Below are 26,895 nucleotides of genomic sequence, written 5' to 3' on the forward strand. Positions count from 1 at the left end.
TATACCTTATATTGCGGGATCTAAAAAAATGTCGTATATTTTGTTTTCGTGTTATTCCCGTCGTCAGCGAAATTTGGAACACCTGGAGTTCCGACTCAAACCTGGAAAAATTGATCGCCGCATTCTTGCTTACGCCGTAAATTAAAGGAAATGGATTGCGTCGTAAATTTTTCAATAGAGATTATAACACACAATTTCAGTTTGTCGATTTTTACCATTATGTTGCGTACTTGAATGAATATTAAGTTTACTGATTCCGGTCGTAATTAAATTTTGGTCAGTTGTGTTTTTGTTTGTACTTTCATTAGTTTTATGAATTAGATGATAGAACTCTTAATTAACTTCTGTAAAATTGCCTGAATCTCAGCGTAGTAAAGTCAAAATTAGGAGTGATAACATTGCAAAAATAATTACTCGTTTGCCTTAATTTACCATTTAATCGAGAACTTGTTTATTGACACTTCTAGCTGCAATCGTTAAGTAAATAAGTTCTGCTTTCATTTTCTAAAACCCATCAAGTTTATTTAAGAGACATTTCTCGTGCCAATATTTCTTTGTCAGAGTACGAAATTTCTAATACTATATCTGTATATTATTGACTTTGTGGGTAGATTTAGCATGAAACTGACGGCTTTCAAGAAATAAAAATAAAATGTGTGTTTACTAAAACTTGCGAATTTTTTGAGCCATATAAAATGTATAACTAATTAAATTTAGTTACATTTTTTGATTTTGCACAAATGTGTTATGCATGCGATGTGCTTTATATTGCTAGTTTGAAACAATTTACGTAGTGTTAAGTTGAAAATTTTCTAGTTGTACTTATTTTTTGGAATATGTATGTGAAATTTTAGCAATTTATTTTGCACTGACCATTTTTCCCTCATTTTTTGTTAATACCCTTTTCAAAAACCTCTTTATCCAGGATTATTTATTTTTCGGCGACACGTTTCGACTAATTAACAAGCCAGCTTCAGGTCTTTACAAATTAATAAGAACTGTAAAATTAAATATACTTACATTTAATTAATATATCAACGTTGCAAACAATTATTTCTTTGGTGATCCGTGATATCTGACCACATTTTTAAATTTGGGGGGTTTTGGATTTTTGACATTTCAGTTGAATGTCAGGATATAGAATACCTGGGGTGCTATTCTTGACTTTATGCGTTAAATAGCGCATACGTTATTTAGCGATTAAAATATAGCGAACACTTTACAAAAAATCTATTCTGGAGAATATTCGTTACGCCGTAACGAACATTCGCTGTTTAGCGCAGAGCAAACATTGACAACATTGTAAAAATGTTTAAATTTTACCCGTGTCCTAGGAACCACAAGAGGTGACACATAAGAGTGACAATTCAATTTTTTTTAATTATTCGTATCCTGTTTAATAAATGGATAAGCAGAACAATAAAAGAGGAGCAAAATGCTCCGAAAAACAACATACATATACCGTATAATTCATATACTTGAAACTTAAAACATTTGCATTTTGATGATAATTGATAACATACCCTTGCCTAAGTCTATTTAGATCTTCAAAATTATTAGGAAATTTTATGTAGCCATTAAATATTTGAGGATCATTTAAGGCACTGGCTACTTCGTTTACACACCGACTAACACTGGGCTGCGACACAGCTAAGTATTTATTAGTACCTATATCCAGCTGTTTCCACTTGCAAAAAATCTTAATGCAGTTAAGACCTAGGAAATTTTTTATAAAAGATATAAGTTTTAGCATTTGATAATAAAGAAATATATTTACCTTTGTTTGAATACTTAAATCGGCAGCGCGTAAGGGAGGTGTAAGAAAAGGTTGCAAAATGTTAATTAAATTAAAAATTGAGTTAATTGTTTTGTTAATCGAAACATGTTATTAAATTGCCTCTCATTAAGCTCCGCAAAAGGATTTCTGGGATTTCTGCGTAGCCTTTTGCCATGCTCAACTTGTCCCTCTAAATTTTGTAGGTGTTCAATTTCTAAAATTTGCACTAACTCGTCCATTTTAAATATTTGTGTTGTATGCCTTTTTCGTATTGAATCTGTAAGCAAAGTTGACAAGCACAGAATACTATTTGATCCGTCACTTCAATACCTATTCGATGCTTAAAGACTAAAAATCTTCGCTAAATAACGTATGCGATTTATAACGAACGGTCAAGAATACAGTGTCGCTAAACAACGTATACGTTACGATAACGAAGGCTCGAGAATAGCATCCCAGATCGCCATAGTGTTTATTGTTTTCATTTGTGGGCCATTTAAAATTTTGATGAAACAAATAATTTGGTCTGTATATTGAAAACAACAATTAATTATCATGCTCGATTTTTTTGTTCGATTTTTTATTCAATTTTTTTGCTCGTTATTTACAAAATTAACAAAACCTCAAAGATTGTTTACGGTACAACGTAGGTCTTCCATTTTTTGATGATTCGTAATATTTGTCCAAATTTTTAAACTGTTTGCTTTGCGACTTTAATATTTCTGTTAACTTTTAATTATTGTTTCTTCGATTTTTCGAGTTTTCAATCTTAAAATTTTCAATTTCTCGATTTTTCAACTTTTTAATTTTTCAATTTTTTGCTTTTTCGATTTTTGGTTTAAATTTTTTTTTTTATTTTTGAGATAATTTAATTTTCCATTTTTTCAGTTTTTGATTTTTCAGTTTCTCGATTATTAATATGTCGATTTCTCAATTTTTCTTTAATTGTTCAATTAGCAAAATTTTCGATTTGCAATTTTCTATTTGTAATTTTTCAGTTTCTTTGATAGTTTTTCGATATATATTTTTTTCATATATATATTTTAATGCATTTCTGCATTATTAGATTTTACAGTTTTTCGATTTTTAATTTTTCAATTTTTACATTTTTAATTTGTCTATGTTTCATTCTTTCGTTTTTTCTACTTATTCAATTTGAAATTTCCTATTTTTAATTTTTGAACTTTTCGTTTCTTCATTTTTTCGATTTTCATCTTTTTCAAATTTCAGGTTCTCGACCTAAATTTTTAATTTTTTAAGTTTTCAGTTTTTTTACTTTTGCGATTTTTATTTTTTCAATTTTTTTATTCGTGAAATACATTAATTTCTCCATTATTAGATTTTTCAGTGTTTCGATTTTTAATTTTTTGACTTTCCAAATTTTCGTTTCTCTACTTTTCGATTTGAAATTTTCCAAGTTTTAGTTTTTCAATTTTTAGATTCTTAATTTGTCTATATTTCATTTTTTCGTTTATTTTACTTTTTCAATTTAAAATTTTCCGATTTTTAATTTTTTAATTTTTCATTTTTTCATGTTTTCGATTTTTATCTTTTTCATATTTCAAGTTCTCGATCTAAATCTTTCAATTTCAAAATTTTCAGTTTTTTTACTTTTTCAATTTTTGTTTTTTCAATTTTATTGTACCTGAAATATATTAATTTCTCCATTATTTTTTAGATTTTTCAGTTTTTCGAATTTCAATTTTTCGATTTTCCCAATTTTCGTTTCTCTACTTTTCGATTTGAAATTTTCCGATTATCAATTTTTCAATTTTTACATTTTTAATGTGTCTATGTTTCATTCTTTCGTTTTTTTTTACTTCTTCAATTTGAAATTTCCTATGTTTAATTTTTGAACTTTTCGTTTCTCCATTTTTTCGATTTTCATCTTTTTCATATTACAGGTTCTCGATTTAAATTTTTCAATTTTTCAATTTTCAGTTTTACTTTTTCGATTTTTGTTTTTTCAATTTTTTTATTCCTGAATTTTCGATTTTAACATCTTTCAATTTCTTTCTCAATTTTTAGGTTTTTATTTCTAAATTTTAATTTTTTGATTTTTCTATATTTTATTTCTTCACTTAAAAAATGTTCGTGTTTTGAATTTAGTTTTTTCATTTCTTCAATTTTTCGGTTTTTGATTTTTCAATTTTTTTATTCTTCAGTTTTTCGATTCTACATTTTTTAGATTTCTCAATTTGTAGGTTTTAATTTATTTTTAAACTTTTTGGTTTTTTAATTTCTTGATGTTTTGATTTTTCGATTGTTATATATTTTGTGCCTTCACTTTTATTAGCAATTTTTAATTTTTAATTTTTCAATTTTTCGTTTCACAATCTTTCAATTTACAAGTTCTCGAGTTTGAATTTTTCAATTTTTAATTTTTCGTTTCCTCACTTTTTCGATTTGACATTTTTTGGATTTTTCAATATTTAGATATTTTAATTTTTTGTTTTTCCATTTTTCGAGTTTTCAGTTTTTCGATTGTTAGTTTTCAATTTTTCAATTTTTCGTTTCTTTGTTTGGTGTTTTGCAAGTATTCGATTTTTCAGGTTTTAGTCTGCTGATTTTTTCGATTAGTAATTTCTAGATTTTTAATTTTGCAATTTTTTTAATTCTTCAATTTTTAGATTTCTCAATTTTTAGATTTTTAAACTTAATTTGCAATTTTTAGATTTTTCAATTTTTCGTTTCTTCACTTTTTTCATTTAACTTTTCATTTTTTAATTTCTCATTTCTCCAATTTTTCGTTTCGCAATCTTTCGATTTTCAGTTTTTCAATTTACAGTGTTTTCATATTTCAGGTTTTCGATTTAAATTTTTGAATTTTTCAATTTTTTATTCCTGAATTGTCGATTTTAACATTTTTCGATTTCTCAATTTGTAGGTTTTCAATAATTTATTTCTCAGTTTTTAAGTTTTTAATTTCTCGATTTTAATTTTTCGATTTTTCTATATTTTATTTCTTCACTTAAAAAATGTTCGAGTTTTAATTTTTCGTTTTTTTCGTTTCGCAGTTTTTCAATTTTCAGTTTTTATATTTTCCAGGTTCTCAATTTTACATATTTAGATTTTTCAATTTTTAGTTTTTTCAGTTTTTCGATCTTTAATTTTCCAATATTTTTATTCTGTAGGTTTTAATTTATTTAAAACTTTTTTTTATTTCTCGATTTTTTAATTTTTCGATTGTAGTATATTTCGTGTCTTCACTTTTATTAGCAAATGTTTGATTTTTAATTTTTCATTTTCCTACTTTTTGTGTAGCAATCTTTCGATTTTCAGTTTTTCAATTTACGTGTTTTCGACTTTGAATTTTTCGTTTCTTCACTTTTTCGATTTTACATTTTTGGATTTTTCAGTATTTAGATATTTTAATTTCTTGTTTTTTCCATTTTTCGATTTTTCAGTTTTTCGATTGTTAATTTTCAGTTTTTCAATTTTTCATTTTTTCATTTGTTTGATTGGCGAGTATTTGATTTTCAGGTTTTCGATTTTAAATTTTTTCCAATTAGTCTCTTCGTTTTTTTGGTTGGTAATTTTTAGATTTTTAATTTTGCAATTTATTTAATTCTTCAATTTGTTGATTTTACAATTTTTAGATTTCTCAATTTTTAGATTTTGAAATTTATTTTTCAATTTTTAAATTCTTCAGTTTCTCAATTTTTCAATTTTTCGATTTTCAGTTTTTCTTTCACTTTTTTATTTTTATTTAACTTTTCGTTCGTTATTTCTCCAGTTTTTCGCTTTTTCAGTTTTTTATGTGGAATGTTACGTCTACAATTTTTCAATTTTATACTTTTTGGATTTTTCAGTTTCTCGATTGTTATAATTTTTAGATTTCAAGTGTGATAAACCTCACTTATTGCATTTAGATGACTTACGTAAACTAGTGCGGTAATATTAGTTTAATATGTTCTTAAACTTATCCCACTTAAATCAGTGGGAATTCCACAGTTATATTTTCACACAAATTAAAATCTTATTTATTTATATAAATTGCTTTTAAACAAATTCTGAACGTAACGCAAATAACTATTCTACGGTTTCACCGAAATATCATATTATTAATATGTACGTGGAAAAAAGTTTGTGTGCAACTTGTTTATAAACGTCTTTATAGCTTTTGTAATTCGATTAACCATTAAGATTGTTCTTCGCTTTGTAACTATTTTGCCTTGGGTTGATTAAAATATTTGAACATTTTTGGTAAATAATTTTGGAAATTTCGTACTATTTAGTTTTCGAGTGACTGTATAAAATTAGCATTAATATTTGAAAATTTCAGAAATAATAAAAAAAAACATACGGGTTGTTCCATATGAAACCACCAAATGAGGTGGTGCATGATTTTTGATTTTGATGAAAAAAATTGAGGGTGATCTTTTAGACAACAAGTTGAAGTTGTGTCATATTCAAGCTTTCTGTTATGGGCTGTCATTTTTTTTCTATAACACGTATTGAAATGATTATTATAATTTTATTTAACTGCCTCAGGGGGGTGTCAGTTTTTTGTGTGTTAGTGATTTCTTTGTCAGGTTGGCAACCAATTTAAAATTTTATGATGACATACCTGTTTGCCAAAGTGACATTTATGACAGCTGCCACCACTCAACACGTTTGCTAGGCATGTTTATGTCAAAATTGACAACTGTGAACTGACGAACTGCATGGATGCCAATAATTCAGAAGTGCCAACACGAAATTTGCTTCACTCATTAACAGTCATCCGGTAACTCATGGAGTTATTTTCCGCACCAAATTAACGCGCAAGAAATCGTAAAAATGATGATAATGAAAATGCTTGTTTTGTATTGGAGCGTTATTCTCATTAAAACTGTCTTGAATGCTGACAGAGAATCGTTCTGGCAGGGGTTGCTAACGTAACGGTGACTTAATTGGCTAATCCGTAGCAACAGTTTCCCGTCAGGTTCATGGCGGTTTTATGAAACTGACTCCGGGTTGTCCTGGCACCTTACTTAGCTAGATTTATCATTATTGTTCCGTAATCTCTTCGATGAAATTAATTATGTAGGTAACGTAGCTGGAAGTATATGATTTGAAACGTTGTACGTCTTTCACTTTCATAAGTCATAAAATAACCGCCATAACTTTCCAGCGTTATGAAAGCGTTCGTTACAGTGTTATCCTATACAGAAATTTAATTTAAGAACATGTCGGCTTTTTTCTTGAAAGCCTCATCCTTTCGAAATTATACTTCTCACTTTCCATTCTACTCTCTGGTTTGTTTTAGATTTAACCGAAGTAAGTGTTTCGCCCCAGGCTGGCAAAAAAATTGTTTTTAACATTTTCAGTCGATACGCTGGCATCGCTTCAGTTGGCCGAATAATATTTTGAGAGAAAACAAGAGTTTCATTTGTATTTTCCGAATAAAAACAAAATAGGACCGGTTGCTACACAACGTTAATTTATAGCCAGGAAGTAAGAAGTTGATTTTTGATAGAGTAGGAAACTTTTCACTTACCTGATCCAACTTCAATAGTTCTTCTGGGGTATCGGGAAGTTGTCCCAAAGTTAGGGGAGGATTAATGTTAACTTCTTTACCTAAGGATCTTACGACTTCTTCACGATTATAACGATCGGCAAAGACACAACTGGCAGGAATCAGTCCGTGGACCGTGTAACTGATGGCTCTTACTAATATCCTGCGAACAAATTTGTCTTAATTGAAGAAAACAGATCTGGGTCAGTGATGAGGGTGCGGGTTTTAAATAACGATTTTCAGCTACAATGTATAGTTTAGATATGAGGTTTTCCGACGTTTTCCAAGCCGAAGCATTAAAATGCTTTTCCAATTTTAACAGCGATGATGTGGGCGTTATTACCCATGCTGTTGCGATAAATCAATGATGTATGCTGAAGGGGCTTTAATTCGAGCTGTGTTTACACACAACTGTTGCATTCGACCGAAAAACGACAAATCTTTTGCGAGTTAATGCGTTATGCATCAGTGCAGTCGAAATTAGTTTGCAAAAGCAAAAACGAAAATGCGTTCAGGTTGGAAAGCGTCGCTAGAATAATTACTACGTGGAAGACTTTTCGTGTTAATGAGTTCGATCGATTTTGGAAAAAAAAAGTAGCAATGTACAATTTGCTTTCCAAAGCATAGTAATAAGTGTAGCAGAAATGTTTCACTATTTTCGAGTCATAAATCATGGAAGATTTGTTGATGTGGGTAGACAGAAAAAGTGTAGATTTATGTGATTTATTTTGACGACACTTCACGTCGTGTAAGTGTGTCTGTTGCAGTACACGGAACTTTTAAATTACGCTTTTCAAACCCAACATCGATCATAAATCCGGGGCGACAAATCTCGTATAAATTGTTATTGAAGTTTGGTCATGAACGTTTTATGGTGGTTAAAGCTTGTTGACAGAAGTAAAAATGTAATATTTTGTCCACCTAGGAAATTATTTAATTTATTTATTGTAATTTAAATGTAATTTTAAAAGAGACATCGCAAATATGCGAAGTTATTTTGAAAAATATTTGACTGGTTCCATGTTTAGCAATCTTAAATTATCATCAAATAATTTGCCTTTTGTAAAACATTGTATTAACTATAACCTATGCAATCTTTCAGTTTCATTGGGCATTGTCATCAGTGTTCTTTGATAATTTCCATTTTCCAGTATATAGTTAAAAATAATTAAATTCTGTAAAAAATCGGAAATGATATTGGACTTACTAAAAATAGGTTTGAAATTTTCTGTATTCTGGTGGATTTTATGGAAAGCTAATACCAGAACTACCACAGTTCTACAGTACTATTAACTATAGTTATTTCAATCTTACGAAATGTTAAATAATCTCTCATTATTTACTTAAAGAAAGAGATATTACTTAATATTTTTAATTGTAATAGAGTCCGTGGGGAACACTGGATACTTTCATATTTTTTCAACGTTTCATGAGCCCTAAAGTACGAAAAAAGCGGTCTCTCGTTTCCGTATGTCTGTCGTGTGTTTGTCTGTATTGATTTTTATTAGGCAGAAAATCTCCCAAACTATTGGACCGATTGTCATCAAATTTTATATGTATTTTTGGAGTATCGTATAGAAGCTAAAACGCTAAACAAAATTCATTCCCAACAACAATGTGTTGACGTCCACTTATTATATTGCGCAGTTATGATTATCTAAATTTTATGAAATTATATACTCCTATATTTGTAGTTTATGAATTCTCCTTCGTGATTCCTATCACAATTACTTTGTAATTTCTTTGTGCAATATTTTTCACGTGGTTTATGTAGCCGATATCTCGCTTTTGCGTCTAAAATTGACGTGAAGTATTTGTCTCAGTTCAGATTTGTGTGCTACGCCGTATGGGTTCGAATCCCATCCTTACCGAGTGCTTTTTTTCACTGTGACTTGTAATTATCTATATTTTTTACTTATAGGGGTTATTTTAAAAAAAAGTAATTTTACAACTTCAAATTTTATAATTTTTGTAAAAAACTGGATTTGTTCGAGTATATTTAAGGGGCGATGGAAGTTTTATCTAAATAACTTTAGACCAATTTTTTGAGATAACTGTTTAGTTAAATTTTCACTAAATGTTTTACATACTGTCAGTTACATAAAATATTAAAAAAAAAATTGGTAAGATACTGAATTGGGGATTTTAGAATTTAAACGAAAATTTATTTATTCATCTCCTTCAGAAAGTTGTTCACATCAAAATTTTTAGATAAATAGTCTGCTTTTCGGACATATTTTATAGAACTGTGTACCTAGGCGTTTTAGAGGGCCATGTATGAAGAGTTTTATAGATTACGTTAAAAACAAGGTACCTATTTAATTTCCCTAACTTTCTAAACGTAGTATCCTCATAATGTTACTACGAATTTAATAATAAGTATATTGGGTGATGATTCTTTTTTGATTCATTGGATACTCATACGTATTTAGATTTAAATAAACGGCAACATTTTTTCTCTTGATCATTTTGTAGCAAAAAGCAAAGGGAATGTTATTAGACAGAACTTCTCTCGCCCCTGAAGAAGTACAATCAAGCAAATCCAGTTATTTTAGAAAAAAAAAAAGAAAATACCAGTCACAGTGTAAGAAAAAAAGGGGACCGAACTTCCGACTTCGCGTTTTTATCTTACAATAATTACAATAAGCCAAAATGAGGGCTTGTTGAACGCCCAGGAGTAGTTTACTTTATAAGATTTAAATACCATTTACCATGCAAAATTCTGAGGTGATGTCATTAAACTGTGGGTGGTGATGATTGGACAAATTTTAGTTAGCACCTTTACCACTATACGATATTCCTAAAATACCTGCAAAATTTGATAACAATTAGTCCAGTAGTTTCGGAGATTACTTGTCTAGACAGACGGGAGACCTATTTTTTCATATTCTAGGGATTATGAAACGTCGAGAAAACATGAAAGTAGTAGAGAGAATTTATTCGGTAAACTTTGAGATGACGTTATCAACTTTTTAAGGGGGCATTACATGAACACCTGGTACGGATTTGGTCGTTTGAGAATTTTAGGATTTGATGATTTGGAGATTTTGAGGATTTTGAGAATTTGGGGATTTGGTGATTTGAGAATTTGGGGATTTGGTGATTTGAGGATTTGGGGATTTTGTTGATTTGAGGATTTGGTGATTTGAGGATTTTGAGGATTCAAGGATTTGACGATTTGGGGATATTGAGGATTTGGTGATTTGAAGAATTTCAGGGTTTGAAGATTTGAAGACCTGAGAATTTAGTGATATGAAGATTTAAGGATTTTGTTGAGTTGAGGATTTGGTGATTTGAGGATTTTGAAGATTTAAGCATCTAGTAATTTGAGGATTTGAGGAACTGGTAATTGGAGGATTTTGAGAATTTAGTGATATGAGAATTTTCAGGGTTTGAAGATTTGAAGACCTGAGGATTTGGTGATTTGAGAATTTGATGATTTTGAGAAGTTGAGGATTGGTAATTTGAGGTTTCTGACGATTTGAGAATTTGGTGATTAGAGAATTTTGAAGATTTGGTGATTTGAGGATTTTGAGAATTTTTCGCAGACTTCATTTTCCTGTGTCGAAAAATACTTGCTGTTAATTTAAATTTAATTGGGAAAAAATTGTAAAAAAAAAGAATCGTTTGAAATTTGTGTCATGATTATCAAAACTAAATTTTTTATCTCGCTCCACTTGTATAAAATTGTTCATAAAAGCGGAGACCGAGACCAAATTATGGCTCATTTAGACGTTTTGTTTACACCGTTGCCATGGAAACCGTCCGTCTAGTCGCGGTATTGGGCTGGAGTCCGGTCCTGTTCCGTCAGTGTCCACCAGCAGTAATTCAATTGCGGGTTTTAATTTTCATTCTGCGCGAGTGAAATTGTTTGATGTTAAATAAAAATAATGAATTCTGTTGAATATTTAATAAAAAATTGTCTTCTGTGTCACGGCGATGAAATTTTAGTCAAAAATTTTAGGAAGAGCCCCCGATTTATTAATAAAAAAAAGTGTTCATGGCAAAACGAGGGACTTTCACAGATATTTGAATAGACGCAGTACGTATAATAAATATTCGTGGATGTGCGGTTGTGAAAAAAATTATAAATTGTTTTGTTTTGTGTATCTCCTCACTAATCTCACCCACCCACCCTCTCTTTTCTTAGAGGGTATCTCATTTGCTAAAATCAGTCTTATCTTAACAGGTACTAGCTCCGCCCACCCACCCTTTCTTTTCTTAGAGGGTATGTCATTTTCCAAAATCAGTTTTTCTTAGCAAGTACTGATGAATAACTTTTACAAAAAATTATCAAAATTTGGAAACATTACGAGCTTACTAATATCTACAAGGTAGGAATTTTGAGCATCTTCTCTAGTGTTTAGTTGGTTATGCTTTAATGGATTTTTCTTTTGTTGTTTTTGTTTTTGTTTATAATTTATATATGTCTTATTAAATGTTTTTTTTTGGTTCATGAAAAATAACAGCTTGTTCTATTAATAACAATGCACAACGATTAATGGCTACTGGTTGTTATGGTTATTGTCCTAAAAAAAGAGTAAAAGGTGGATTTCAGTCACCATCGTTACTGAGAAATCAGAAATCTACGTCATTAAGGATTTTTTTATTATTTTTTTGGGGCTCCCGAAACCCCCGAACATAACGTACTGAAGAGTTCATCCGATATTTTCCAGACACTCGGTATATAAAAACATATTGATAATAGCAGCAACAGTGTAAAAAATAAAAAAAAAACCATGGGAGAATCGAACCTGCGCGACCTTCACCTTACAAGTTCGAAGCTGTCCTGCGTAAGCAATGTGCTGTCAAATATTTTTGTGTCAGCTTATAATAGTATAAATTTTTTCTGAAAATTGGGATCTCAAGGCGGATTCATAAACAACAAGTAGAATAGTATGTTATTTTATAAAATTTAAATCCTATTTACTGTGAAAAATTTTGAGGAGACGTCATTTCCTTGTTAGTAGGGATGACTAGAAAAATGTTGGTTAGTGTTTTACCATGTGCACGATATTCCTAAAATACCCATACAGCTTGACAACTGCAGGTCCAGTAGTTTCGGAGATTATCTGTATATTAATAAAAACCTACACAGACAGACGACAGACAGACGACCGCTCTGGACGACCGTCTGTCTCTGTCTGTCATCTGTCGTTTGTCTGTCGTCTCTTGTTCGTCGTGTGTCGTCTGTGTCGATGTTGGTTACACAGATATTAAAAATATTGTTTAAACTTCAACCAAAATTTGTCCAATCGTCCACACCAACAATTTGATGACGACATTTCAAAATTTTGCATGGTAAATGGTATTTAAATTTTGTAAAATAACATACTCGTGTAATTGTAGTTTATGAATTCGTTTTGACTTTTTTTCATCTAGGCATTCAGATTTTTGCAAAAAGGCCAAATTGTATAAAAACATTTTATACCAGTCGATTACTATTCAACTCACGGAACATTTTTTTTAATCCTGTGACAGGTATTATGTTTTTGTTTTCTAAAAACTTGGGCTTGTTTGATTGTGCTTCAGGGGTGAGGGAAGTTTTATCTAAAAATATGAGATCCATTTCTTAAATGACAATCGTACTTTGTGTTGCTTATTTTAAAAGCTATGTGTAGGAAAACGAAATTTTGAATGGAGAATTAATCACGATATTTAACAAAAATTTAAACATTTGAAACTATTTCTAGACAAAAGCTTAAAAGTAATAACATCCGAAAAGTGCCAACATTTATTTTTTCAGGACTAAATTATTTTTTTTTAGTTTAGTTTACAATAAGTGATATAAAAATAGGGCTATTATTCAGAAATATATATATCTTTACGAAAAATGTTTCCAACTGTCTTTTAAGTGCATTTTGTAAAGATTGTGAAGTATATCTACAATAAGCCTAAAATTTAACACAGCTGCCAACGTGAAATAGTATCTAACCTCACTTTTTCGTCAATAAAATTAACGTTTTTCAATAATTGTGTTAAATGTCATTTATACACAATAATATGGATTAACAAAACAGAGGTGTCTTTTATAAAACAAACAACCCCAATTTGATGACTTTTCGATTGAACACTCGTTATAAGCATATGATTATAAAGTCCAGACCATTTCTTTCTGACGACTCCCCAGGGAAATTTTGGAAAATTGTTGGGGAATAAGATATTTTTTTGGACTTTAGAAGAAAAATGGGGTAAAACTCGAGTGAGGTTGAAACGTTGTTAAATTATTTTAAATGTCAAAGAACTTGAACGTAAAAATTAAATTTTGTATTTTTTAATAAATAAAGATAATAATAATAATCAATAAAACGTCAAATGTCGTCGCTATCAACCGTATTGAACAAAAAACCCTAGCGATCTAATTTTTATCAAGCACAAGTATTTACTTTTAATATAAAATTAGTTAAAATTGAAATCTTTAAATAAATGACCGATTTACTAAAAAATGTTCAATTCGACAACCACAAAAATTTATATCTTTAGTGGAGATCCGCGTGAAATGGTGTGTGCTTAATGTCGACCATTTTAATTTAACGTTTTCCAGGCCATTTTCACATGATTTCCAATTGCATTTTTTTACGTTTGAGTAGGTTTGGTTATTGTTTGTACCATCCTTCGCTTTTCCAGTAAAACGAAAGAATTAGTTGTTTATCAGAATCACGACCGTAGACCAAAATCAATATAATTCCCATCGAACTTCCAATATATTTAATTTTTCCATTTTCGAAGTTCTTATAACTAATTTGACTTCTTGCACAACATCACGAAAATCTACGATATAAGTGTCTTTTAAAAAATATACTGAATTATTCGACATCTAGGGGCATGACGAAGTTAGGACCATAAAGAACACATTCAAATCGGACAAACGGAGGCACGCGAGTTTGAAATTTACCCTCAGCCTTATCTTAATTTTAACATTTTCGACTTGAGCGCAGTGTACTTTTCCAAGACATGAAAGTTATTACCGAAACGGAAAAGCCCAGCAGGGCAAATTGACCTTATTAGGTTATTGGCCTGAAGCCCGCTTTAAGCAATCAAAACTTGATCTCGTTTTTTAATACGTCAATAGTACGTCTTTGCCCGGATTATGTCTTGTTGGAATCAAATAAACGTTGCGAGGTGGCTGCAGGGGTCAGTTAAAGAAGGCATTTATCAGACTATCCGCTTGACAGCGGAACGTGGATATGTTGAAGGAAGTTTTGGTGGAAGTTTACCCAAGTATAAAATTTTACTGTCACTTGTGCGATTTTTCTTGACTCGAGAGAAGCGTGACAAATTTCTTATTGTACTCTAGATTTAAACCGTTATTGATTAGTTTTTGAAACCCTTACATACCGCATCCTGGAGAAAGGTCTTTTAAAACATCGTAAATGTATCACGAGGTTTATATACAGATGAGAATTTTATAACCGGTGGAAGCCCGATCAAGAGTCACTTTATGTTTGAACTTTGGACGGAATAAGCTGAGGAAGGATTTTTTCGGATTGAAGGTGCGTTTTATTTATTCAAAATGGGCTCGTTCATATTGACCTTGTTGGGTATTATATTATAACATGCCGGTCAATAGTGTGAAAGGTTTTTACGTTGGGTAAATACGACCAATTTTAAACGAAGTTAAGAAAGCAACTAGGATAAATAAAACGTTATATAATCAAACGGTGAGTAATCAATCAAAACAGAGTGCTTTAAAGTTATCATAAAAAATTTGTTCCGGCGCCTCCACCAATTTGCGACGACCCACAAACTTCCAACTTATTTAAGTATTTCGTAATATAGTGTAACTAACAATTTGGGACGAAAGTTAGAGATAAAACACGCATAAAAGTAATTAGATTGAACGTTGAAAGTTTTAACGGTACCTACTGAAAAAATTATCTTGTTTTCCTTTCGTGTTTCGTTTCCGATAACGCTTTCTTTATAAGATTACATGATTTTGCTGACCGAGCATGAATAATACAAAATCTGGTCGACTGAAATGTGGTAGCGTCTTGGTTTAGTTACTTGGCAGTTTCTTTTCAGTGACAAAATAACTTTTCTTTTACCTGTGGGAAGAAATAACTAAATTCGGCGTGTTGGAAACGCACGGGATCGATGTGTTTTCAATAAAACTGAAAAAGTGAGATGTATCTTTGAAAATCCTGTTAATGCTTTGTCACTGATTTTAAATCCAGGATAATTTTTGCAGGATAATATAGTACATTAGATAACAGTAACCCCATTTATGGAACGTGTTAGAAAAATCAAATTGGGTTAGAACAAAAATGTGTTGAAAGCATTTGCCCCTGCAATTATATTTTTTGTCTGTGTTAATTGTGTTTTTGTATGTTTTGATACGGAATGTGCGCCACCTAGCTCCAACGAAATAATTAAGTTATGTTCTAATATGCAAATTTACCGGATTATAATTCTGTTGCGGAACACATTTTAAGTTTTGCGGTGCGGTTGTTATCGGCATTGTAGTAGATGAAATAAACATTTAAAAGACGTGAGCAGAAACGTGAATGTTGATTTGTTCGCGCTTCCAGAAATATGAATGCTTAAATATAAACGTATGGAATAATATGAAGAGCTTTGGTCGGAAATGTAAAAATGGTGGAGGCGCCGGGTTGGCACTTTCCGATGAAACTTTAAACATTCCGGACTTTTTAAATCGGTTACTTCATAATCAGATTGAACTAAGATTAAAATTAATAATCGATGAAGAAGAGCAAAGTCATTTAAAAGATTTAGAACAGTGGTTGGTTAATTGCTAAGTCGTTAAGATTGCATTTATGCAATACCTATTTCCGAAATTAGATTTAATCCATTATGGAAAATTCATGAGATGAGGGCTGAGTTTAATCTGTATTTTAAATTTTACCGACGAGTGCATTTGTAATTTTTTAAACTTTATTTCTCAGTGAAGTAATTTTGTAATTGAGTTTGAGTATTTGAATTAGTTTTTTAACGAACTAGTACTGGACGGCTATAAATGAGGCGGATAGTTCCTTCAGATACACGTAAATGTCCACAAATGTGCCTGTTTGAGAAACTTTGCCAATTTAAAGCCAGTAGTAAAAAAAAACAATAAAAATGTTAAGAACCTTCTCCTTGACTGTCTTTCAGACGGACTCTATCACGCTCCCTCAAATATTTGTTTTTCTTCTTGAGATTTTTTTTATTATTTCCTATTTCTTCTATCAATAAAACTTATTCGATAAATATTGACTTTGCCCTCATATATTATTACAGTGTAGAGGTCCTAACGAAATATTGTATTGATCGGCTAGTTTAGTAAGGTCTAGTGGAACCACTTGCTGATTAGCTAAATTGACTAAGTTGCCGTCAACTTGACAGTTTGGCTAACATCACCATTCTCATTAAACAGCCCAAAGGCTCATTTGCTTGATTGTATAATACATTATCTTGTTCACTATTTATTTAAACACACCATTCAAACCTTTTGTTCGTAAATTTGACGTTCAGGTAAAAGCTTGAGAGCTCGTATATTACGCGTCCATTAACCTAAATGTAAAACTGTTTATCTAAATAAATGTAATTGGAGCTGAGTGTGGTCATACCCCTAATTATCCTATAAAAAAATGTATGACTGGGTTTGTGAATTTACTAAATATACAATATTTTTAACAATTACTACAGTCAGCTAAAGCTTTTAAGCTTTTTGTCATTTTTGATGCTCGTTTCAGTGCACTAACCTCTACACACTAAGAACACCCGCTGCGAAATCTGGCAAAAACTAGTCGCGTTTGGCTAAGCTGGAATTTCTTGGCGAAGCAACGGTTGTAATATTTACCCGCAAAAAATTCGCTGATTAAAAGATATATAAATAAAGAAGTGACATCTATAAGCTTTTTGCTTTACAACTTATATCTGACATCTTTCAGGAGCAGCTAGGAACGATTGTTGTTTATTTGTGTCGCCATCATGTTCCAGAGTAAATTAAATGTACCCGATTCATCGCTTTTTCTATTAAAGTGTCACGACGTGTTTCGACAAGAAACATTGTACTTCAGATCGGAATCGTTTTATGAATATTCTGTAAAATTTACGCAGCATTAATTTTTGCATCTGCGCTATTAGACAAAAGATGTGATGAAGTGCACAAACTTTGTCTTGTTTTAATAAACCTTTTATTTTTGTAGCTCCAAGCTTAAACGGAGTCTCCTCCAAATGAAATATGTCAAAGAAAATGGAATTTTTAAAAGCTGCCTTCATAAAATAAATTAAAGAATACAGGTAAAGTGAGTACGCTTTCTTTCTTGTTATTATATTTATTGGAGTTGTAAAATGAAGGTATGATGCAATAAGTGACACAAATTGCGTTGTCAGTTCGGCTGTCACTTAAAACTGAGATTAAGGAGAAGTTTCAGGTTTAAGGAACGTAATTATCTGTCAAACTTGTCAAAGGTGTACATCCACTCGCTTAGATTTACCCGGGAATCATTAATTAAAACCCTGCGAAATTTAATGCAGCGTTTTAAGCAAGGATGATAAACTGTTTGCGTCTTACTTCGATTCGGGGTTTTAAAATCGTAATGCTTGAGTGGTTCAACATTACAGATTTAAATAGTAGGTACAACACTCAAGACGGATTCATAAACTACAAGTACACTCATCATGCAAAATTTTATGACAGAGAAAATAACTAGTTGCAACATTGTATTTCTATCACAGGCATGCAAAAGTAGATTTAACTTACAGAATTTGTAATTGAGTCAGTTGCGAAAGTGAAATCGTGTGTCTGCATTTATTTCATTCGTTAATTGCTAAGTTTAGGTTATGATCTTAATTTAGCACAAGCACGCGATTTCATTTCCATAGACGAGAGTGCAATCTTAATCGATCTTTCTTAAGTACGCGATTTTTATCCTCTTATACAGAGTGTTAGAAAAAAAATGGAATGGTTCGATAAAATTTTGTATAGGTTTTAACGATATCGGAAGCATGACAAATTTATAACCGAATTTATTTATTTTAATAATTGTTTTGTGAAAGTATAAGAAATATTGGGAGTATTTTGTCTTGTCCACCTTCCCCAACTAATGCTTGCGTCTGATTCAAAGATAAAGTGTAAAATGACTTTAAGCCTACCAGCAGTCTAAAGTATAACCACCTTTGTATCCTCGTAATTCCTAAAGGTCTTTATCTACGAAAACTGAAAAGAAGACTCTGCAGAGAATTTATTCACAAAGTGTAAGCTTTTAAATAGCTTATGGGTACCCGACGTTGGATGGAAATCCAGCCTAAAATGATAAATAACCGTGTTGATGTAAACTTTTCACGGATATCTATATAAAATGAACGCTGATAACAGCACGCCCTGTCTCTCACCTGTATTTCGTAAAATATCCAATATTAGTATAGTCGCTTTGATGTCTATTAATATTTATAAGCGGAAAACCACGGCTTTCGTGTTAGTGGAGAGTTATTATGAACCAAATTTGTGGCCTGTTAAGATAAAGCTAATTTTGTTTGAAAATTCATAATTGCGGTCAATTTTAGAAGAGCTTCTAATCTTTTAGAAAGGTTGCGTGCAGTTTTGGTTATCTCAAGTGAAAGAAACGTAATTTTTACAAGATGTGCGAGCGTAGATAGCGAGTTTTACGCGTTTGTGGTGTTATCAGTCATGGGAAATATCCCGTTAAGAGCTTTTACACATTCATTGGCGTGAAAAGCGGTGTTATTGGTCGAATCAATTTGAAAAATGACAAAGTTGTGCCACAATTTCGTACGATGAGAAGACGAAATCGGTGCAATAATGTTATTGATGGATGGTGGGCTCCATTGTCCTCAATCAATAAATCTAGACTACGACATGTTATTAAGAGTGTGTCCTTAATTCCTGTGGAGCTTATAACTCAATTACGAGTCTAACTGTAATCAAATACCGCTCCTGGAATTGATTTACTTTTAATAAACAACCCGCTTGTATAAGTTTCGTTCGATTGAGTTTCTGTGGGAAGTGCGAGCGCGGAGCATTGTGAAACTGGTGATTGCTTCATAAGTTTCGTGTGCGGTGTAACGAAATTGTTTTCGTTATGAATCAGAAGAATGTTATAACTCTTGAGTGTATAATACTGAAAAATTACACCGGATAATTTTATTTTAATTTGACATATACTTATTGAAAGGTTTGAATTTCCTATTTTTAATTATTTTGGTAAGCAGTGCCGTCGGGAGGTGAAACTATTTGCCTCGGTCTTGTAATGTTTAGAATTTTCAGACACAAGTATTCTCATTCTCGTTTCCATGGTACCATATTTGGAGGAGACAAAATCTATACGAAGTAATGTGAGGCAACAATGCTTGTGAAATTTACTTGTCGATTGAAATTTTAACTCGTTACAACTCGATAAACTAAAATTAAGCAAATTAAAAAAAAAAGTTTTTACCTTTTCTGCAGAAAATATTTTTTCGTTTCATATATTTAAAACGGCTATAGCAAATACCTTTATTCAAAGTAGTCTAAAATATGCGAAAAAAAAACCATTTGTTTAATAACTTTTTGAGACGACAATTCAAAATGAAATTAGTGGAATATTTCTCTTAAGAATCTTTCGGAAAGCAAAAATTGTTACACTAACAAGGAAGGTCGAGTTTGTGCTACTTTTCGTACATGAAATTTAAAACAAGAGACCGAATAATAAAAAAACGTTTACTGCTCTCAACTGCACTTTTACCTACGCTAAAAAACACCTGTAGCAGGTGGAGTAACAACTTTTTGACACTTGAAGCTTATTTGCAGCGAACTTATAGTCGATTCTCACAGATTTAGTGCCGAGTTTTCAGCATCGTTAGCAACTGTGAATGGATTTTTTTCTTTTTATTGCTGTTCTTAATTATATCAAGGTCTCTAGTAATTAGCAGTAATTATGTAAATATTATGATCCAGATTTGTACTTTAAGACCTGGATCAATATACTTCAATTGTGTCCACTGATTGTTTAAAAATAGTGTTTTTCAAAGTTGGGAACAAGAAATAATCTAGAGAGCAATAAACGGCTGTCATAAAATTCCCTTGTTTGAGCTATATGAGCTGTTGCACCGTCATGCTGAAATCCATTGTAGTTCTTCAGGATCAAGCTGGTCAATAAATTCGTGCAGTACGTTTTCATAAATGGCCGAGAAAATTTTCAAAAAAAGTCACTTGCTACAGAAAAAAAGACCAAATTTAAAATCAAGATAGATAATGAATAATTTTTTATTACTTCCTGAGCGTGAGCTAAGGTTATTTCATGACCCCTAGAGTACGAAAAAAGTGGTCTCCTGTTTACGCATGTCTGTTTGTAGACCAATTGTTGTCAAATTTTGGATAAAGGATAGGAATATCATGTAACAATATTTTGTGAAATAGCATTGAAACTTCAAAACCTAATGCACTGAAATCTTACAAACGTTTTAAAATTATCGTCTAAATTGATATGATTCTCCAAAAATGTCGAAGACGTCATCACAAAATTTTGTAGTGGAAAAACTCACATGAAACATAGCGTAGTACGCTTCTTTACTTGTACTCTAATAATACACACATACGTTTATTTTAAATTATAAGGGTTATAATAAAACAAAAGTTCTCAAAATCAAATTTTGTAATTTTTCGAAAAAGCTAGATATGATTTATTGTACTTCAGAGGCGAGGGTAGTTCTATTGAAATAACTTTCGACCAATTTTACACGGTTGCTGCTGTTGCTATATTCCTTTTACTTCTCGAGCGTAAGTTAAGGAAGTATAGTAATCGAGTCCAACGGATGAATTGCCACTTTTATGTTTTTTCGTACGAAAAATGTAGTCGCCCATTTCCGTCTGTCTGTCTGTCTGTCTGTCTGTCTGGTGTCTGTATCCATTTTTATGAGACACGTAATCTCCGAAATTGCTGGACCCATTATTGTCATGTCAAATTTTGTATGTATGTAGATGGTTAAATACTAACCAAAATTTGGCTGATCATCCCCAGTAACAATTTGATGACGTCTGGAAAATGGCGGATTAACTCTTCAGTACGTTATATACGGGGATTTCGGAAGTCCCAAAAAAATCATAAAAAAACACTTTATGATGTAGATTACGCAAAAAACGCAATTTTACAAAAGTAAAATTGGCAACACTGCACGCACCTAATGCGTGAATACCGGCTTACTTTTTGATTTCTTAGTAACGATGGTGACTGAAATTCACCTTTTATTGTTAGGACAATAACCATAACAACCAGTAGTTATTAATTATTTATAAATTAGGTATAAACAAAAAAAAAACAACGAGAGAATAATAAGAGAAGATGTTTAAAATTCCTGCTTTGTGCAATAAGTAAGCTCTTAATGTTTCCAATTTTGATAATTTTCTGTAAAAGTTAGTCATCAGTACTTGCTCAGATAAAACTGATTTTGGCAAATGAGATACCTTCTAAGAAAAGAGAGGGTGGGTGGGCGGGGCTAGTAGCTGCTAAGATAAGGCTGATTTTGGCAGATGAGATACCCTCTAAGAAAAAAGAGGGCGGGTGGGCGGACGGGGTTAGTACCTGCTAAGATACAACTGACTTTGGCAAATCGTCGCCTGAGAACTTGTTTGATCTACAGACCAGAGCGCACTTAGGCCAATGTCGACTCTAAGCGTTCAGAAATGATTCGATTTATAAGCCATGTTCCTTGATCTGACACACATCCTAATCGGTTTCGACCATGGTTTTTCTATTTTTCAATTTTTCAATTTTTTAATTTCTCAGTTTTTATTTAATTTTGCGATTTTTCAATTTCTCAATTTTTCAGTTTCACGATTTTCAATTTTTCTATGTTTCAATTTTACGTTTTTTCAATTCTTCTCCTCCTTAAATTTACGATTTGTAAATATTATTTAAATTTTTCAAATTTTTAGTTTTTTGATTTTTCAATTTCAATTTTTTTTTATTTTTCGATTTCACTTTTTTGGCTTTTTGATTTTTCAGTTTTTTAATTTCTCAGTTTTTGGATACATATTTCAGTTTTGAGATTTTTGAGTTTTTCCATTCTCCAGTTTTTTTTGATTTTTCAATTTTTCAGTTTTGGAATTTTTCAAATTATTCATTATTCAATTTTTCGATTTTACAATTTCTCAATTTTCAATTTTCCGGTTTCTCAATTTTCCGATGTTTCAGTTTTACGTTTTTTCAAATTTTCTCCTCTTCAAGTTTACGATTTTTGAATATTTTGATTTTTCAATTTCTGACTTTTCTAAATTCTCAATTTTTCAAATAATCGATGATTTGATTTTCCCATTTCTTGACTTTCGACTGTTTCAATTTTCCAGTTCTTCAATTCTTCAATTTTTACTTCCCGAGCGTAAGCAAAGGAAGTATTGTAATCGAGTCCGTCGGCCGACTCTCTACTTTTACGTTTTCTCGATCTTTCATGACCCCTAGAAGACGAAGAAATAGGTCTCCCATTTCCGTCTGTCTGTCCGTCTGTCCGTCTGTCCGTCCGTCCGTCTGTCCGTCTGTCCGTCTGTTGTCACGGATTTTTATTAGACAGATAATCTCCGAAAGTACTCGACCGATTGTTGTGAAATTTTGTACTTATATTAAGAATATCATGTAGATGGTAAAACGCTAACCAAAATTTGTCGAATCATCCCCACCACTAAAGCGATGACGTCACTTCAAAATTGTACATAGTAAATGGGTTTTCAATTGTATAAAATAACATAGTCCTACACATGTAGTTTACAACTCTGAATCGACTTTTCACCCGAAACGTCCAGATTTTTGGAAAAAAAATCAAAATTATAAAACAACATTTTGAAATTTAATGTTTAATCTGCTAACCAGAATGCTTTGAAATGTTGCAGATGTTTTAAGGCTATAAAGAGCATCATAAATCTTTAGTCAAAAAATATTTGCTTATCCCCTCCAAAAACTTGATGACGTCAGCTCAAAAGTTTGTGGAATAAATCATATCTAAAATGTACAAAATATGATGAGTCTGTACTTGTGAACTATCACTCCATTAATATTTTTTGGATTTGCATATACAGGGTGACTCAAAAAAATTAATGAATGCGTAAATATATTTTATTGATTTAATCAGGAACTACAAAACCGAATGCTCTGAAATCTTGCAGATGTTTTAAGGTCATAAAGAGCATAATAAATGTTTAGTCAAAATATATTTGCTTATCCCCTCCAAAAACTTGATGACGTCAGCTCGAAAGTTTGCCGAATAAATCATATCTAAAATGTACAAAATATGATGAGCCTGTACTTGTCATTTATCACTCCATTCATATTTTTTGGATTTGCATATACAGAGTGACTCAAAAAAATTAATGAATGCGTAAATTTATTTTATTGATCTAATCAGGAACTACAAAACCGAATGCTTTGAAATCTTGCAGATGTTTTAAGGTTATAAAGAGCATAATAAATTTTTAGTCAAAATATATTTGGTTATCTTCTACAAAAAACTGATGACGTCAGCTCAAAAGTTTTCCGAATAAATCGCATCTAAAATGTACAAAATATGATGAGTCTGTACTTGTGATTTATCATTCCATTCATATTTTTGGATTTGCATATGCAGGGTGACTGAAAAAAATTAATGAAGGCGTGAATTTATTTTATCGATTTAATCAGGAATTACAAAACCGAATGCTTTGAAATCTTGGGAATATTTTAAAGTTATTATAAGCATGGTAAACTTTTGTTCAAAATGTATTTGTTCATCCCTCCTAAAAAAATTGATGACGTCACCCTTAAATTTTGCTGAATAAATCCTATCTAAAATGCAAAAAATATGATGAGTTTGTACTTGTGATTTATCATTCCATTCATATTTTTTAGATTTTCTTAAGAGGTGGTTCAAAAAAATTAATGAAGTCAATTTATTTTATTGATTAAATTAAAGGCAACACTTATTATTAGTATTACACCCCAACCAACCCAATTTGGTAGACACAAAATTTGTTAAAGGAAAAACTCGGTTGAAACATAAGGGTAGCACGCTTATTTACATCGACTTTAACGTTACAGATCTGCATTTGTTTTATGCGGTCACTTGGTTCCGCGAATGCGAAATAGACATGTTTATGATCAACCAATTGTGAATTTCACCGTCAAGAATTAAAATAAAACCCAATGTTTTATATAATAAGCGGAAGTCGAAGCAATAAAACCGACGGTCGTTTTGTTTACAGTTTCTGTGTTTGGCTCTCACGTATGCTGTTACGCCTGTCATCTTAAATTAACAATGTTTATACATACACGATTTTTAGTTGCCTCTGATACGTAGGTATACGTGAGTAAATTGTTTCGTTATTTTATTGATTATTACAAATCAATATTCAAACGACCCAATTCATTTTCCCGAAAATTTGAGAATATAATAATTTTATTCTTAGTATTACACTACATCTATCCCAACTGATATACGTGTCCTTGCAAAAATGTTGATGACGTCATCGCAATTTTTTTTTAAATTCCCACTACAAAAATGTAATGAGAAAAAAAACACAATAGGCATGCAGTCGTCAAGTTTCCGACAGCGAGGGAAGTACTGTCTAAACTCTTTAGACCAATTTTTCCAATTGTCAGCTTTTCGATTTTTCAATTTTTCGATTTTTTTTAAAGGGTTCGAGTTTTCGACTTCACTTTTTTGATTTTTCGAATTCTCAATTTTTCAGTTTTTTCATTCTTCGGATTTTCTTTCATTTTTTACTTTTTCGGTATTTCCATTTTGGGATTTTTCAATATTTCGATTCTCCGACTTTTCGATTTGTCAATTTTTCTATTTTTGAATTTCAGATTTTTCTATTTTTGATATTTGAATTTTTTCTTCCATACTTCAATTTTTCATGTTTTCGAATTTTTCAAATGTTTCGATTTCCTAATCTTTCGATTTTTCGACTTCCGAGCTTTAGATTTTCTCTTTTTCGTTTTTTCAAATTTTCGATTTTTTAATTTTTCGATTTTTCAATGTTTTGATTTCCCGATTTATCGAGATTTGAATGTCTCGATATTTTGATTGTTTCTCGATTTATCAGTTTTTCAATTTAAAACTTTTCAGTTTTTTATTATGGTTTATTCTTTCAGTTTTTAAATTTTTTGATTTTTTATTTTCCGTTTTTAAATTTTTCGATTTTCCAATTTTTCAACTTTTAACTTTTCGTTTTTTCGATTTTGGCCTATTTCGGCTTTTTAATTGTTCGATTTTTCGATTTCATGAGTTTTCGATTTCTTGATCTTTAATCTTTGGATTTCCCAATATACATTTCAATTTTTCGAATTTTTAAATTTTTTGATTTCTCGATTTATCGAGATTTGGCTGTTTCGATGTTTTGATTGTTCAATTTCTTGATTTATCAATTTTTAAATTTTTAACTTTTCGATTTTTCGATTTTGGCCTATTTCGGTTTCTCAAAATTTTTCGACACTTTGACTTCTCGATTTCTGGATCTTTTGATTTGTCGAATTCTCTGTTTTTCTAGTTTTTGCTTTTCGGATTTTCGGTTTTTCGATTTTCCAATTTTTCGATATTTTGATTTTTCAATTATCCGATTTTTCAATTGTTCGATTATTTAAGTTTTGGAGTTTCGATTTCTGGATATTTCGTTTTTCGGTTTTTAAATTTTAGATTTTTGTTTTTTTCATTTTTTCGATTTTTCGATTTTCAGTTCTTCGGTATTTCTATTGTTCATTTTTTCGATTTTTTAAATTTTAATTTTTCAATTTTTAAAATTTTAGATGTTTCGATTTCTCGATTTTTCATTTCAGTTCTTCCATACTTCAATTTTTCATGTTTTCGAATTTTTCAAATGTTTCGATTTCCTAATCTTTCGATTTTTAACTTCCGAGCTTTAGATTTTCTGTTTTTCGTTTTTTCAAATTTTCGATTTTTTAATTTTTCGATTTTTCAATGTTTTGATTTCCCGATTTATCGAGATTTGGATGTTTCGATATTTTGATTGTTTCTCGATTTATCAGTTTTTCAGTTTAAAACTTTTCGATTTTTTATTATGTCTATTCTCTCAGTTTTTAAATTTTTTCGTTTTTTTATTTTCCGTTTTTAAATTTCTCGATTTTCCAATTTTTCAACTTTTAACTTTTCGTTTTTTCGATTTTGGCCTATTTCGGTTTTTTAATTTTTCGATTTTTCGACTTCATGAGTTTTCAATTTCTCGATCTTTGATCTTTGGATTTCTGAATACATATTTCAATTTTTCGAATTTTTAAATTTTTTCATTTCTGGATTTATCGAGATTTGGCTGTTTCGATGTTTTGATTGCTCAATTTCTCGATTTATCAATTTTTCAATTTTTAACTTTTCGATTTTTCGATTTTGGCCTATTTCGGTTTCTCAAAATTTTTCGACATTTCGACTTCTCGATTTCTGGATATTTTGATTTTTCGATTTCTCTGTTTTTCTATTTTTTGCTTTTCGGATTTTTGGTTTTTCGATTTTCCAGTTTTTCGATATTTCAATTTTTCGATTTTTTAAATTTTGGAGTTTCGATTTCTCGATTTTTCGTTTTTCGGTTTTTAAATTTTAGATCTTTGTAGGTCATTTTTTCGATTTTTCGATTTTCAGCTCTTGGATATTTCTATTAATTTTTTTTATTTTTTAAATTTTACATTTTTCGATTTTTCAGTTT

The 26,895-nt window shown here is 30.8% G+C and overlaps 1 protein-coding gene across 3 annotated transcripts in view; it reads right to left on the reverse strand.

Moving 5' to 3' along the window:
* Rsh (radish) overlaps positions 1 to 26,895 on the reverse strand; it is a 324,789-nt gene that overhangs the window by 10,610 nt on the left and 287,284 nt on the right. For all 3 annotated transcript variants that reach the window (XM_064055372.1, XM_064055367.1, XM_064055362.1), the window contains one exon: positions 7,260 to 7,440. In XM_064055372.1, the coding sequence (XP_063911442.1) occupies positions 7,260 to 7,440 (181 nt within the window). The remainder of the gene's footprint in view (positions 1 to 7,259; positions 7,441 to 26,895) is intronic.

This window comes from Zophobas morio, unplaced genomic scaffold (assembly GCF_036711695.1).
Source record: "Zophobas morio isolate AGI-343-1 ecotype UQ-CSIRO unplaced genomic scaffold, CSIRO_AGI_Zmor_V1 ptg000002l, whole genome shotgun sequence".
NCBI lineage: Eukaryota > Metazoa > Arthropoda > Insecta > Coleoptera > Tenebrionidae > Zophobas > Zophobas morio.